Here is a 17746-nt window from a genome sequence, read left to right as displayed (position 1 = left end):
ATACTGTAAGGAAATGGCTCCTATTTTCCTTGAGTACTTCATATTTTAATTCACATTCTATTTGAAAAACTTATAAACATACATTTTTTTATATTTGCAATTTCCAATGTTTAGAGATGTTTTTGCATGTATTTCTTCTAATGTGGAATATTTGATCTTTATAAACATTTATATTCTGCTTAGGTACATTATAATATATTAATGTGTGTGCATATTTATAATATACTTAATCAAATATACTTCTTATTTTGAATATAAAAACTGCAATGATAGAAATACACATCAACATTTATGTGGATTTTTTTGTTCTTGTTATATGGATTACTTGTCCTTCCATACGATACCAAAGAAACCATTTTTCACATGTAATCATATTCCAATAATGTTCCTCTTTCTATTAAGATATTTACATAGTTGATTTTGTTCCTGTGTTTTGCTTTTTGACTGCACTTACTACCAGTGAGGTAGAAAATAAGCTATTTAAGATTGCATGTATGAGAAAATATGAAAAAATTATGAGTCTATCAAGAATCACTTAATGAATTTCTTTTGGTTTCAAACCAATGGATTTCACAAGCAATTTAGTTTTAAAAAAGTTTTTGACATATTACAATGATGATTCTTTGTAATGACAAAGAAAAAAATGTCACAAGAAAAATATCTTCGACCTTTTTTTAAAAGGTAGAATTGAAACATTAAAAAGATATACACTGAAAACTTATACTTTAAAAAAACTTGAGGATTTTCATTTTGTGTCATTTTTGTAACTAAGTGGTTGGATGTATCTCTTTTAACTATATTGCTTTGTTCCAGAGAAACTACAGCACTGCTATTTTCATCAATTTAGGAGGCTACAGAAATACTAAGCATTTTTCAAACATTTACTAAAATATTATATCATTAATGAGAAATATTTAATTAACAAGAATCAAAAAGCAATCAAATTCTTTCCAATTTATGCATGCGTGATTCATACTATTTGGTCAAATGGAAGTCTTAAGTATATACAAATAAGTAAATATTTGACGTAGATGATTAGCTATATCATACAAAAGTTTTAAGAGTAGATAATACTGCTTAATGAGTTTTCTCTCCAAGACATAAATGATCTATGCAGACAAATTAATTCATGCTTTTTATTTGTGAAATGGCCTAAATCTTATCAAACTACTCCTGTATGCAAAATCTTATTATGATGCAAACACCTTCAAACAAATGTACTTTTTATACCTTCCTAGCAATTAGTATATACAATTAGGATTATAAAAAGCCAAGACACTTCCAAATTGTTCTAAATTTATATCTGAATTCTTCATTTTACAGTACAATTAATTAACAGTAACAGTATGTTGCTGTTAATTTTTCTTAAAATATATTAGTCTCATATTTCTTCACTAAATAAGAAGCACAACATTCATGGTAGTTTAACATTAACAATAATAACATTTGTTATTTTAGCTGGAGTATTTATTTATGGTAATTTTCGTTATATTTTTATAGTGATGTTTAGTTCTATTCTGCATAGTATTATTTTATTTTATTTTTATTTTTTTATTTTTTTTATTTTTTTTTTTTTGCATAGTATTATTTTAAAGACAGGCTATACCAGTGAATGTCCCTCATCTAAAATATCGGAATTCTTTCATATATGCAAACAGCTTAATGTAGCTCATAAAGTATGATTATAACTTCAAACTAATCACAAAATGCAATTTTTTCTTAAAATCATTCCAACTGATATAAAAACTTCAAAATAAGTAATCTTTAAAATGCCTCTGCATGTTAATTTCTATTATACTATGAGATTTCTATCCTTAACACAAAACAGTGTGAGGAAGAGTGTTACAGGCTATTGAGAATAATCTGATCTTATCTGTAGCATATCACAGATACATTTAAAAAATTTCTCCTTGCAAAGACCTGTGAGTAAAGATAGACTCCAAAACATATTTAAGGTAGTCATTTATAATCTTAAACTCTGGCAACCTTTCATTTTAATCTTCTCAGCGAAAACATTATCTCCATCATCATCCACATCATCAGATGAAAATTTATTAATTGCACAAAACGTATTTTTGAATCAAATGTAGGTTTCCATTGGCAATGAATATATATGACTATCTTCACACAAAAGAGAAGTATTTCCTCTCAAGGAGCTAAAACAATAAGTGGTATTTGAACTGCTGGTTGAAAGGTAGAGGCACTGGTAATCATTATTTCCCCTTGTTTGTTCAGGCCCTTCCAACAAAACAAACAACCTTTTTGTGATTGGATTGACATGGTGTTAACAATGCATTTAATGCCCAAATCAGTATGAATACAGGTAAAGCTCTCACTAATACCAGTACCAGGATGTTAAAGCCACCTATTTTCTATGCGGCCAAAAAAAAAAAAAAAAAAAAAAAAAAAAAGGACAGAGCCTCCCCTCCTTTGGCAAATAAGCTAGTATGCTAGTATTCACCAAGCCACTTCATAGAATAACCTTATGCATGATTCTTAAGACCATATGTTAATACTCATCTACTATACCTGCTGTCTTTTCAGCAATTTGAGCTTCTGTTGCTTTCTCCTGGAGTTCCAGCTTAAGCTTTAGTTTTCTCTGTTCTTTATCTTCTTTAGTCAATTTTTCTTGAAGCTAAAGCACATTGAAAAAAACATGGATTCTTATCTGACAAATTTCTTGCAGAAATATAATTAATCCCAAAGTAGAAATTATGTTTTCTAAACTCTTCTATATTATATTTAACTGCCTAAATAAATAAATAAATAAAATAAATAAAAAAATAAAAATAAATAAATAAATAAAACATAACTCCAGGGGTAAAAATCCCACAATATTTACAATGTTAAGATATTTTATAAAGTAATGACTACCTATAATGATATAGAGATTATAAAAACATTCTGATATACATTTAATTTGTATGTGTGTGTACAAGCAAATGAAATCAAAGAAAGCATGACATAATTATCAAAAATAATTACTGCAAAAAGCAATCTGATCTGTTCTTTTGTCTTAAAGTGAAAAAGACTTGGAAGGCACTATCCTAATAAAAAAACAGCACTGCTTTATAGCTTCTCTTAGTAATTCTAATATTTTGAAACAAAATTAATTAAGATAATAATCTTAATATACGAAACAAATCTCCTTTGAGATTGCTATCCCATCATATTCCATTTAAATTGGCACTGGCACCTGATTTGTAACTGGCATGTAATAAATAATTGCTAAATGAAAATACAGAAAATATCTCCTACTTTCATACAGAACCCCTCAACTGTTTTTTTAATTTCTCCCCTGGCTTTTGTCATTTGTGTTGTTTTCCATCAGGCATGATCAACATTCCTAACATCATGCTTCAGTATGACTGGGTTAAAAAACTAGACTATTAAAATCAGAAAGGTATGTAGAGGTATGCAGAGGTTAAAAAAAAACAGAGGGCATAGAATATGAACATTATTTAATGACATTATTGAATGCTCAAGAAATGTAACTAGAAAGAGGAAAGATACAACATGACATGACATATTGGATTGGACAAAATGCAGCAGTATATAACACTACAAGGGATGTGACAATACTGCCAAGCCTTATGACTTTAAAGTTTAATTACATATATTATTGAGGTGAAATACAGGGCACAGACACCAATAAAAAAAAAAAAAGAAAAATAGTTAAGTAACATGAAATCAGTGTATTTTATTTCTCACTGAAGTAAACTTCCACTACAGTAAAATGTGAATGAATCTTTTTTTAGGTACCTACTCCAGGTATCATGGATTTATGAAAAAGGGAAGTGATATCACAGGCCAGCCAGGGAAGAAATGAAAGAAATTGTTTTTATTGCCTATTTCTACACTCAGTCATACTCTGATGACATGGTATGTCAACAACATAAAGCTATACCATTAAAGGATAAAAATACATCATGAAACTGAATTATAAAAGCAAAACCTAGAAGGTCAAGAGTTAAACGGTCACTATATAATTATTAGATTTTCTATGCTGTACCTTTTTATTGCTTGCTCTAAGAAAGTCCAATTCTTTTAGAAGAAATGCTATTTTCTTCTTATCTAAATCTGAAGTAACTCGACAAGGGATCATACACTCACGATGCAAATCATTATCTCTATGTTCCATAATGCTGTAATAAAGAAAGCTATTAATATATACATATGATTTCTATGATTTAGCATCTATAAATTTTACACTGCAAATGAGGGAGACAAATTTAATTTTAATAATAAATATGTAAAGTCAATTTTAAATTTTTCTTGTTATGCACTGTTAAGAAAATACTTTGGATCAAAAACAATAAACACATCAATTTCACAGGAGTGCTAATCCATTGACTAAGAGAGCTAAATCTATGTAAGCATTTAGTAACTTCTACAGAGATTCATGGTTCAGTACACTTAAAGAATTCAGGTTTTAAGGGTTGAGAATAATTCAATTTATACTTTTTGTCAGGAGAAACGTATCTCATTTTTTGGAAAATAAGAATATACTTTTTTCAATTTGGGCAACAGAATATCACTTTTTCATTATTAAATTCAAAACAAATTAAAAATGAAAACCTATTCCTGTGACATTTAATGGTAAATGAATTTTTGACATTTTGTATGCTGTTTGAGAACAGTATTGACTTGTGAGCAAGTAGTACAAAGAAGGGGAGGGAAAAGAGATGGGACTGTTTTGTGAAGGCATTATATTAAAGTTGTCAACATAGGTAAATCTTAGTTTCTAAGAAGTTGTTAAGCAGTGAGGCCTGGGACAGCCAGAGCAGCTCTGCCTACTTTGTATTTCTTCTGTTACAATTGTACTAGATATTTCATACTCTTATGTTAAGCCCATCTCTACTATTTATTTTATCCCATGTGGTTATAAAATGTTCAAAACTTCTTCATTCATCCCTACTCCTATCCCCAAAAGTATATTTCAAATTTGTACTTTAGTAAGGATAAACTGTTTGCTAAGAAGCAGGAACACACTAAAATACATCTACTGAATAATTTTTAAGTAATTATTTTACTTATTTAGCTGTTCTTATACAAAACCATTAAAATATATTAAATAACATTTTGTTTAGACTGAATATACAATTATTTAGTCATTGAAGTTTTTGTAATTCTGCAATATTTTCAAAATATATGATGAATCATTAAAGTACTTAACCCCAGCGAGGTAAAAGTCACAGGTGTCACAAAATCAAATCTTTTCCTGGAATCACTAGGTAAGGTGACTGTTAAAAGCTGCAGAATAGAACATAATAAGGAAGACAAATGGGAGAGTAAAAGGCCTTTCCAGGAGCATTTCATTTGAACAAAAAATCATGCTATCCCAAACCAAAACACATCTTTGGGGGCTTATTTTTGTCCCAGAATTGCCAGTTTTTTGGCTCTGATAAATACTTTATCATTTATAACAATAGTTATTTCCAGATTCAAAATCAAAAGACACAGAAAATACTATTCAACAAGAAGGCATAAAATCTCAAGGCCTTCATTTAAACTCATCTTATGCTTTTTCACTTAGCAATCTACATGCATTACATCAATGTAAAGAAAACGGGAAAACTCCAGTAGATTGCCCGAATTCTAATAAATTAATGATATGTTCAACTTAGCCCAAGCCAAAAAGGAAGGAGGGAGGGACGAATGGAGGAGGGAGGAAGAGAAGAAAGAGTCCTCTCAATTTTATTTTCTAAATTTAAGGCTGTGGGCACTCACTTGGATTTTTTAGCAGTACAGTCAGCTGTCTCATCACCTGGATAAAGAAAATTCCTTGATTTCTGCCCTGGCAGTTCTGTGTCCTCATGGGTGGCTTCATTAACTAATTCATTGGATTTCTGATGGATGTCTTCCTTAGAATTCACAGTTGGTTGTTCATCTGGCTCTGTACTTATATTACTTCCTGTAGTCTCTTGTTCCAGATAATAGTGGCCTATCTCTGTATTTAAAACAAAACAAAAACAAATGTTATGTGAAATACCATAGCTACATATGAAATCATTCAAATGAGTATTTTTGTGGAAATAGGTGCTCTCATAGTTTTAAAGATGCATTTACTAGTCTTCCTCCTATTGTAAGCATGTATAGTTTGTCCACTTCTGGTGGGTATTTAGGGCAATGGTTTACAACCTTGACTGCAGGTGGAAATAATCTGAGGAGTTTCTGGAAATCCTTAGCCCAGAACGTATCTTACACTAATTAAATCAAAATCTGCTGGAGTCCAAGTAACTCCAACATACAATCAAAGCTGAGAAACACTGACATAGGGGCATTATTTTCTAGATTTCAAAAAAATAGGATGCAGTAAGTTAATGATTATAGGGAAGTGATACTCTGCATGCAACTCTGGTATCAGACTGCCTACATTAGAATTCCAGCTTTGCCAAGCACATAACTTTGGTCATATTACTTACCTATCCAAGCCTAAGTTTCTTGTTTGTAAAATGAGAATTTAATAGTACTTTTACCTGAGTTACTCTGAGGATTAACTGGGTTAATATATGTAAAGTACTTGGTCTAGTGTTCAGTACATCAGTAAATATTAGCTTTTATTTTTATCATATTATCATAATATTAAAATTAACACAGTATAAGAATTATTTTTAACTTCCATTTTATCAGATATACATTATACATTAGAAAATCTCTTTGGGGGGAATCCCTGAGTGGCTCAGCAGTTAGCACCTGCCTTCAGCCCAGGGCGTGATCCTGGAGTCCTGGGATCAAGTCCCACATTGGGCTCCCTGCATGGGGCCTGCTTCTTCCTCTGCCTGTGTCTCTGCCTCTCTTTCTCTCTCTCTGTGTCTCTCATGAATAAATAAATAAAATCTTAAAAAAAAAGAAAGAATTTTTTTTGTAAAGCCTGGTTATTTCATAAGAGTTACTTTAAGCTGTAACTCATAAATAATAGCTATTTCAAAGGAATAGTATATCTGATGATATGGTGAAATTTTTGGAAGAAAATGGCACACAAGTTCATAAAACAAACTCTTTTATCAGTAAATTAGACCAATAGGCACAAATACTGATTGTAACAAATACTTTATTGTTTTTAGCATCAATAATCTTTGAACTTTAAAAAGCAGGTGAGTCTCACCTGTTTGTTGATGATGGCTTCTCCAACCTGCCAAACTTAAAATGCTTTTAAGCAGAAAAGCAAAGGAGAGTAGTTTCAGAATAAAAATAAAATAGGGGCACTCATAAATAAGCTATCATTCACAAAGTATTCATTCCTTAAGGAGAAATTCTTTGCTTATAGATATGCTGAAATTAGGTGTGGCTAGTTATAAACTCCAAGTCCTGGACATTATCTTGTTGGTGGCTGAATCTAAATCAGAAACCATCTGTTTTTAGTAAATTCCTCTCGAGTTCAATTTGTTTGAGGAAAGAAAAAGGGAAATGTGCTATCATAATTACATACTGTAAGCTATCTATGCGATTTCAACATTATATTATTTTGATTTAAACTCTAACAACTCTAGGTATCTAAAGACTATTTGTAAGTTTTTGACATTGCAAAATGCTTACATGGTTTGCTTCCTATGTTCATCATGCTACTTCTCTAGAAGAGGCTGGTGTCAGTAGAATGGAACCCCCAAATCTAAATTAGGGAGTTTTGTAAATGGACATTAAAGAATACCACTATATGTCAATAAACCATTCTTTTTAACATATGTAACTTTAAAAGTACAACTGATCTTTCAACACATGGATCTGAGCTGCACAGTTGCACTTATCTGTGAATTTTTTTCAATAAATACAGAACACGGTAAATATGTTTTCTCTTCCTTATGATTTTCTTAGTAACATTTTCTCATCTCTAGCTTACTTTAAGAATGCAGTATAATACATACACAAAATACATGTTAATTGACTATTATTGCTAAGGCTTCTAGTCAATAGTAGGCTATTAAGCGGTTACATTTTGTGGGAGTCAAAAGTTGTATGTGAATTTTTGACTCATGGGGGTTGATGCCTCTAACCCCCGACTGTTCAAGGATCAACTGAAACTGAAATGAAAAAGAATTATAAATAGTTACTGTAAGCAATATCAAAATAACACAACTTGTCCCCAGGGATGTACCAAAATGTTACTATTAGGGCCTATACTATTCTCCAATTTATGGGTACAAAGGTTCCCCAAAAGGTAAAAAAGATGAGCCATGGAGTACTTCCAGCTAAAAAGTTCCCTGTTCTCCAGGATGACACTATACCAACTGCTTCAGAATCTTAAGTCTTGAGTCTTTGATCTATTTTCCATTATCCACATTACCATTATCTTACCACTATCTACAACTTGTCCCATACTTTTATCTCTGTATTTCTAGGTCTAGTTCAGCAGCTTTCTTCTTTTAGTTTTTATTTCTAACCTACTCCTAGCGTTTACTTTACCCCCTCCATGGTATCTCTACTTGCTATCTGCTTACTATATTTATAGCTCTCTTCCTTACTTCAGCTTATAGAATGTCAAGTTTTCTGATCTGCTGAACTCTTGGTAATTCAGTGCCTTTTCACCCAGACTATACTATCTTCTCCAGACTCAGAGCAGATGTGTGACCTTCCCAATTAAAAGACTCTTTGCAAATCCTTTCTGGATTTTAGTAATTATAATCTCTTATAGTATTATTGAAATAAACTCAGTAAGTCCTAATGTACTTCTGGATTTGAATTCCAAATGTTTAATATTTTTGAAGAACCTCTGATTAATTCTAGATGCTTCTAATCTTTCTCTGTACTAAAAACTTTCAGACTAACTGTAACTGTTTATCACACATTTGGAGCCTGTTCTGTAAACCAGACTATCCATATTTTTCTACTGAGATTTACTTTTACTTTAGGGTAAACAAGGCTGATATACAAAATTTTCTTTTTGTCTGCCAATTTTTTTGACCAACTATTGTAGCAAATGTTGCTTAAATCCTCTCTCAATGCTCTTCTATTCTGCCATGTTGCATTATCCTGTGTCAGAATTCAATCTCTGTATAAAAAGTTTGACCTTTCTAATTAATCTACTTATTCCTTAATTTAATAATCATGGAAAACCTTCAATGTGATATGTTATATGAAAGTTACTGAGAAAAAGAAAGACAAGTGGGAAACAGACTCACCTTCAAGGACTCTATAGTACAGTGAGTAAGGCAAACTGTTCTAATGATCTGCATACAAGTAATAAGGATTATACTAGAGCTATAGAGACCAAATATAAAACATGCAAAAAAAAAAAACACATGCTAGACATACTAATGCTCAAATAGAGACTCTGGGAAGATTTCACAAAGGCATTTGTTCCAACAAAAGACAAGTAGGAATGTACGAAGCAATCAATTACCAAATGGTTTGAGTTAGATGATGTAAAGAAAAAGGTGATATACTCTAAGAAAAAACAACAGAAACAACAAGCATGGGTACAAAGAAGAAATAGCTTTAGGAAAAACAGACATTTCTTATATATCTTTCTTGAGATGACAAGATGTTATAGTGAGGAAGTCAGAATTTCTAAAATGAGTAATATGTAACACAAAGTCCAAGATGTGGTTCTGGGAATGGATTAATGAAATAGACTGATGGTGAAGGTACTTGGAGAAGAAGAAATTAAGGAATCTAGGTACTGAAAGTGTCACCTATTAAGACACAGAAATCATTTAGAAAAATGGCAAGAAAAGAAAGAAGAAATGAGAGCCAAGACTTCGCTGACTGCATGAACATGCTCAAAGACAGATGAAACAGCTGACAGGAATTGACTGTAGGTATGTCATTTCTTTTTATCTTTTTACTTTGAAATAATTTGTCTTATAAAAAAGTTGCAAAAACAGTACGAAGAATTCCTATATACTGGGTGAAGGCACTCAGGTTCTCCAAATCTTAACATTTTACCACATTTATTATTCATTCTCTCCAAATCTACCTATTTACCTGGCTATCTGCACATACAACTTTTTCCATAATATTTGAGAGTAACTTACAGGCATAATGCACTTTGACTTTTCAAGTCAATTTGAAGATACTGCTCCATCATACTGCATTTTGCCAAGTTTTCTTTACCTTTTTCAAAGCCTGACTTAACTTTAATTTCTCAATTAATACTGTCTCTAACCAAGAGAAGAGAGCATTTAGTGACTCTAACTCAGTCTTCAGTTATTTTCTCTAAACTCTCTAACCCAGAAGAAAGACCATTATGAAGTGATAATGGGGTGAAGCTACTAAAAGCTTTGGTTGAGCTTTTTTGGGTTGCCCCATCACCCAAAAAAGTATTGCATACAGAAATATAAATATATAAGGCAATACAATGCAACAAAAAGGGAAGTTACAGGCAACTAGTCAATTAGAAAGAGAAGATAAAGGTTTTAAAGAAAAAACATTCACTCTTGATTCAAACTCTTATCTTCAGGCAGAAGAAAGCTTAAAATAAAACTATCCTGTTAATTCCTTTCTTTCAAATGGTTTAAAATGGAAACTCTATCTTCTTTAGTAATCTGCTTCAGTGTTTAATCAATGTCATTGTTAACTGTTCTATCATTATGACTAACAGAATTAATACTATTTAAATATATTTCTCCATATGGACTTAGAGAATAAATTATCAATCTCTTCTTCATTCTTCATAAGACTCTGAAGTCTTTCTTTCCTAAGGGTTAAACGACAGGGAGTTTTTATGCCTACTATCAATTCCTTTATATACTTTATTTGCTCTTCTGTGAGCACACTGTATTCCTGGACATAAGAACCTGACTACTTCAAACCAAATTTATTTCCCAGTTTTCGCTATTAGTATCTTATGCTATCACTACCATATAAACTATGATCATTTGAAAATCATATTATAGAGGATTACTACTAGGTATTCCTCAAACTGCTATTGCTAGAGACAGTTTGTTCATCTGGACAAGATGAGTGGATTTCATAAAGATATGGGGAATCTCAATACTTAAAACATGTGCTGAGGCTACCTGCAATATATGTTTGAAGACCTTGTGTCACTCTACTGACTTTCATGCTATTTCCAATGGACCACTGTCATGATCTAACAAATTTTCTTTACTTCTGGAGGTACCAGTATTGTCAGCTATCTCGATGCCAGCATTGCTATTAATTCTCAATTCCTTAGTCTAGAAAATTAACAATATTATACCATTTCCTTTTCTAGGAAAGAAAGCTCTAGAATCCCCTTTGAGTCCAATTCTCCAGACAATGATACGTTAGTTAATGTATAATACATTTGGTTAAACTGACGCTACCCAACAAATCATGACTTGTGGCCAAAAATAACTGTTATTTCTCAACTACTATACAGAAGTGAGGAGGTGGCTAGAATCAAACAGAGATTCTTAAAGGCTGGGAAATCTGTTCTGTCTGGCTTTGTAAATAGTTTGTGACAACTGGTATCTGTGTAAACGGATTTGATGGTCCCCTGGGGGGGTCAATACTGTTTACAGAGCTGTTTCTTCAGAGTGGTTGAGCTAGAATTGTCTCTAGGGACCCTACCAGGGTTACTCAGAATAGCAACATGCCAGCTACCTGAGAGCTCAGGGTAGAAAAAAGAAAGGGCAATAGAAATAGGCAAGTACATTCAAATAAATGGATCTCTTGCACCTTCAGATGCAGGTGCTACTTAGGGGCATTTAGAGCTAAAACGAACCATAAAGGAGGCAGTTTGTTAATATGCTCCCTAATGCTTGCTCACACAATTGGTCACCACTTCGTTAAACTTTTTTTTTGGAGGGGGGGGTGATTACTTAAACCAATGGCATTTGATTTTGTAAATGTAAAACGAACAAAAATCTTGTGTTTATAGCTTCTTTCTTTTGTATATTGTCTATTATTACATTATATAAGAACATCAAAATGATAGGACACACTTTTTGCTACTAAATAAGACTGTAAATTTGATGTGATGGTCTAATTACTACAGTAGTCCCATATTGTAAACAAAAGATATTGTCTTTTTGCAAAAGTTAAGGATTTCTCTGAGTATTAGTTTCAACATAATCAGAACAGCAGTATCAGTTAGTAGCCCCAAATAACTTCTACCAGTTCATTCTGGAAGTTAAATGTAGGTTATCTATATGTGTGTACAAATACTATTTATTTCCTTTACTAAATAATGCTGTTTCCTTATATGGGGGAGGGTTAGTTTCCCACATAGATACATATGTGGGCTTCCCCATCCTTTGCCAAACATAAAAGAAAAAGACATCGAAACTTGCGCCATATCTCAGTGGTCTCATCTGAGTGAACAAGAGAAAAATTTAGATCTTCCAAGTAGAACATTGGCGTATTTAGATCTTCCAAGCAAAGCCACAGTGCATGAGCTAAAGATAAACAGCAGGGTTTGAATTCGGGCTCCACCACATGGCTATATGACCTTTAGCAAATTACTTAACCTCATTAATTTCCCTATCAATAGAAGTACATAATAATAGCACCTATCTCAAAAGGTTGTTATGAGGATTAAATTATTTAAATTATATAATCTCTTGGAAAAGTTTCAGCACAGAGTACACTCTCAATAAATGTTAGCTATTATTATCTGCAAAAACCTGCTTGGCTAAAAGCAAAAGTTTTTTTTTTTAAGCAAAAGATTTTTAAATTAAGATATAAAAAGAATAAATAATAAAATTAAAATATTCTTATTAAAATATCCAAAGACATGGACATAAAAATAAATACAATGATTTGTATTTATACAAATCATATAATGCTCATATAATGACAAACATAAAGAGATAACACTTAGGTAAAACTTGTAGTTAACATATAATGGTTTAATTAAAGCACATTACAGATTATAAAACTATTAAGTTACAGAAGTAATAGGACTTCGAAATTTAGAAATCCTGACACTAGGAAAAGATCCTGAAAGAAAATTCATCACACAGAAAGAAAATTTAATAGTATTATTTCTGAGATTTAATCCCATAGCAAGAAAATAAGAAATTTAAATAGTCTATTTCTGTAACATAATTTGAGCATTTACTACAATGGCACAAAATTAGATATAATCAGGGCTATAGCTAGTAGATCACAGGCACTTATCCTTCAGAGATTCTAATTTAGGAATCACAAGAAATTAGGTAAGTTTTGGATCTCTGGCTTAAAAAATGGAAACTTGTCACTTGGATATGGTATACTCTCTCAGGTTTTAATATATTTTGGCTTGAACAGAAATAAGAAGAAAACAGAAAGAACTATAACTTTTATTTTCATTGGTCTACATACACCATCGCCTGAATTTCAAGTGCTCACAGCCAAACATAGCCAGTGGCTACCATGTTGCAAAGCACAGATACAAAGTCTTATGTAGTTCTAATATAAAATGTAATATATATAATGAAGAAGTTTAAAATATATGGGGATGGGGCAGAGGCAGGATATAGCTATCAGATATTGAAGTAGGATTTTATAGAGGTTTATGAAGTTGGAAAATCATAAAAACCACATAATTTATTCATTTGCACGTGAAGGTTCAACATTCAAAATAAACTACATCTTTTACATTCTTATACATGTTTGCATATTTAGATAAACATATCAAAAAGGAGTGGTGAGGTTATTTCATCTTTGATTAAGACAACTGAAAATTTAGGGTTATCATATTTCAAATTATCCACTGGTTAGCCATGAAACTTATTTTACTGGAATTTTGTCATTTGTTTTATTATGAAAAAGCTATTTAAAGTGGTGGTACTAAACCAAATTTTAAAAAGTGTTTGTTTCATCAAGTTTGAATAGTCAGGAGCACATCAACATTCATTCTATTAGGGAAGAGAACAGATTTCTGTGTAAGAACTGAATTCCATCATAATGTTTCAGATTCTAGATTTTAATATCCTTTACTGTATGAAGACCATGAACACAGTATAATAGTATAATCTCCTAAAGCTTAGGCTACCTAATTAACTTATGAACATAACACATAAATTAAAGCTCTGTGAAACTTGTATCATCCTATTTAAACCATTACAAATATTATCTAGGTTGACATAATTGTGAAAACTGTCCTCAAATTTTATTAACTAACATGAGTGGTCTTTATTTCTTTTCTGCCTCAGTGATATGAATTATTTGGCTACCTACTACTATACATTTCTAACCTTTTCAGCCTTTCTCAATTTGTGTGATAAGAATAATTTATATAAAGTAATTAAAATATGAATAATGAACTTGGTAAGTCTTAAATTTCTACAATTGCAAGTAAAACAAGTTTCATAATTATCTATTTTTTGTTTGTTAAGTGCAAACACATACTGACTGCCCATGAATTCAACAATTTCATAAATCACTTATGGATGCTAACTTTCCCAGTAACATTTGTTATTGGAGAAAAAAGAGAAAAAAGAATTTCATCTGTGCTTTTCATTTTATTTAAGGGCATTTTTAGATCTGAAAAACAAAATAGAAGAATCACCAGTCAGACACTAAGTGGAAATCACTGAAACACAATGTTAGTTCTAATGGATGGATGACTGTGTTTGGTCTTTTGAAACTTTGAAGTATAGGTAAGTCTTGATCACACAAATTAATAAATCCTAAAGCTGGAGTTAACAATAACCATTACACCCAAATTCTGCAGCTTAGCCCAGCCAATTTTTCAAAAGGTCAGGTTGTGAACTGGAGAAGATCAGGGAGGTCCACCGCATAGCTTTGTTGCCAGGCATCTCTCGTCTGGATTGTTGCAGGCATTTATTAGTATTCGTCAGCAGACTCAACAGAGCAAACAAGAAATTCAAGCACGAATAATAAAATGAAATGCTGCTATATAACCCTTTGTCATTCAGCAAATATGGGACTTTTTAGCTACATTGTTCCTAAACCTGGGTTACTACTTTAATTTTTCTCCACAGTGCTGACTGAATGAGTATGCATGTGTGTTAAATGCAGAGCTCCCCTAACAACTGCAGGACTGCCATTTAATCTGTTGGTAGATGGACCATTTCCTGTGGGAACCCTAGCTATGATTTCCAGATCCACCAAATAAATCTCAGATTAAGATTCCAAATGAAACCTGCCTTTGGCAGATAAAAAATGTCAAGATGGATATAAACAGTAAAATTATAAATTATCTAGGTGTTGCATGACAAACCAATGTTCAATTTTTTTTGTTGACATGTGCCCAGATATCAAAACTATATGAGACATTCATCAAATGTCACACTTTCATAATATTGGAGGCATCATTAAAACTGTTTGACTAAGGACCTCAAAGTGTTTAAGCAGTAGCTCAAAAGTATATTTGTGCAAAGTAGAAGAATAAATTTACATATCAGCAGCAGCTCATAAGGGATGGGTAAATATTCTGTTTATCTCTCATTGTAATTCAGGTTACTTTAAATACAAGGTATTAGGAAATCATTATACTCTATATGGCATCATTACATAACTTTCTATGCAAATGATGTGTGTTTTATTCAAATCTACCATTTGTTTCTCCAGGAAAAAAACAAAACACAAAACCAAAAAACCACAAAAGCATAGAAGGAAAAGGTAGGGGACTCCCATTTCATCAATCAACCATGACTACTATACAAGTGTATTGTTGGTCAGTTATAGTATCATCAGCCCCATATTAGAGTTAACATTTATAACTTTCTTAAAAAGCACTAAATATCTGAAGCGAAAACAAGCCTGAGAAAAGTAAAAAAAAAATGTAATGTTTTCATTTCAAATGACTTGGGGAAAGGGAAGAGACTTAAGGAAAAAAAAGGTAATAAAAGACCAATATAGAACATCTTAGCAAATAGCCTGTTAAAAATGCAGAGGAAGTCTCTACTGCATTCTCAAGAGATCACGTATTGGCTTTTTAATGAAAATTTTTGTTTTGTCTTTGGTCTTCTTACCTGGACTAATGCAGCCTTGTCCTGGCCTTAAACTCTATACTGATTGACTAAATATGGGCACTGAAGATTTCTAAAAGGAAACAATCAGATTTGCCAAACTGAAATCATTATTTTTTTTAACTCTAAACTCTTAAAAACAGTTGTGTATAAAGTTTCAGTGACTACAAATATGCAACACTTGACTTTTAACAAAAATTCAAAAATATCTAATCTACTTAAAATAGGAATTCTTTCCAGTTATAAATTCTTTACACTTAATCTGTGGAAAGAATCCAGAATACTCTATACTCCACATCCCAAATGTTTATACACAAGCCCAAATTTTAAAGATGATGTATTCGTTCTATCTTTCCTATCGTATTTCCCCTAATACATGTTGGTTCGAGAAAACTAATGCTAAATTAAACCCCACCTATTCTAATCTGATTAATATTAATCTGAAAATTTTGAATGGGGGGGGGAGAAATAAAAAAGACATTAATTAAAGAACGAAATAAAGGTTGTTAATGCTTTATTTTTTTCCTTTCTTTATTTTTATTTTTTATACTTGTACCAAGAATTACAATCAAACTCTACTCATTGGATCAGAGACCCCTGTGGTGTTGCTGAAAGACTTGCCCCTCTAGTAGCACACTACCTACACTTGCAAGCTCATTGGCCAGTCAGAGGCCTCAACTCCAAGCTCTAATAATGTGCATGTACTTAATTTTGATAAATCAAGAAACATTACTATATTTTGGTACATGTCAAATTACCTTAGGTACAGCCAGTGAAACCACTGAAAAAGAGAATTTAATTTTAATTTTAAAAATATTTAATTAGCAAAAACTAATATATTCAGTATCTATTCCACAAGTATAATTTTATCAATATGAACATCATTTTTAACTCTTCACCCACTAGCAGCATCCTGATTTTAAAGTCCCAGAAAGTTTCCGTATGTGAAGACTAGACTTACTCAAAAATTAAAAGTCAAATAGGATTTTTAAAAATAAATACTTTTAATTTACACCTTATCAGTACAATTTCACTCTTTGGCATAAAATTATTGAATCTACCCCAAAGCTCCAGATCAGAATATTTTTAATTCAGTCATTTAGACTATGAATTTCAAAATTTTGTAGCTTTATTTGTTGTTTGCCTTTTCACATTCTCCAAGAAAAAACAAAAAACACAAAGAAAAACTGCATCTGAAACTACTCCCTAAAAGTTAACAATGTCCTACATGTTAGGCTGTTCTGAATTACTTACACACACACACATACAACCCAAAACTAGTGAGTAAATGTAGTCACATCAATGCTACTCTACAAAGAGCCAATTAACCTGGACCGACTGTGTAAATGGCTATAATTTCAGTCTATACACCCATGTATATTGATTCAGATCTCCAAAATCAACAAAATGCCAGTACACACTCAGGACTTTATAGTAATCATACTAAAGGTAAAAAAATATAGCCACTATGGAGACCATAATGGCTACCTTAAATATAATTAGCTGATATCCTAATTTCTAATAAAAATTCAAAATTCAATGTTATATTAAAATTTGTGTTGTACATATGTGGTCCAGGAAGTGCTCTAGCATGAACGGGATATAACCAGAAATCAATGAGGATTTTTATCAAAGACCTCAGAATCTTAAGGATGGTGAGCAAAAAACTTTTGAAAAATAAAGATTTTTTTTTCTATTTCAAAAAAAAAAATAATGGTTTCCTGGCCACAAATAAATTTGCTAGAGCTTATATATAAAAGTAGAGTTTGATTTCCTTAAATCAAAGAAAAAGTTACAAGCTGTACAAAGAGAGGATCATACCATTAGTACAGAAATAATGGGGGAGAATTAAACCTATTAAAAAAAAGAAATTTCTGATTTGTTGTGCTTATTATTAATAATTA

At 31.6% G+C, this 17746-nt stretch overlaps 1 protein-coding gene and 1 non-coding gene across 4 annotated transcripts in view; both read right to left on the bottom strand.

Annotated features, from left to right (window-relative positions):
- MIPOL1 (mirror-image polydactyly 1) overlaps positions 1–17746 on the bottom strand; it is a 325308-nt gene that overhangs the window by 239705 nt on the left and 67857 nt on the right. For all 3 annotated transcript variants that reach the window (XM_077909072.1, XM_077909071.1, XM_077909070.1), the window contains exons 6-8: positions 5731–5950; positions 4013–4145; positions 2530–2635 (exon numbers count right to left, since the gene is read on the bottom strand). In XM_077909072.1, the coding sequence (XP_077765198.1) occupies positions 2530–2635; positions 4013–4145; positions 5731–5950 (459 nt within the window). The remainder of the gene's footprint in view (positions 1–2529; positions 2636–4012; positions 4146–5730; positions 5951–17746) is intronic.
- LOC144321397 (small nucleolar RNA SNORA62/SNORA6 family) lies at positions 16391–16544 on the bottom strand. Its single transcript, XR_013387059.1, has one exon. It is a non-coding gene; the product is annotated as a small nucleolar RNA SNORA62/SNORA6 family (small nucleolar RNA).

This window comes from Canis aureus, chromosome 9 (genome assembly GCF_053574225.1).
Source record: "Canis aureus isolate CA01 chromosome 9, VMU_Caureus_v.1.0, whole genome shotgun sequence".
Lineage (NCBI taxonomy): Eukaryota > Metazoa > Chordata > Mammalia > Carnivora > Canidae > Canis > Canis aureus.
This window is presented reverse-complemented; position numbering and strand designations above follow the sequence as displayed.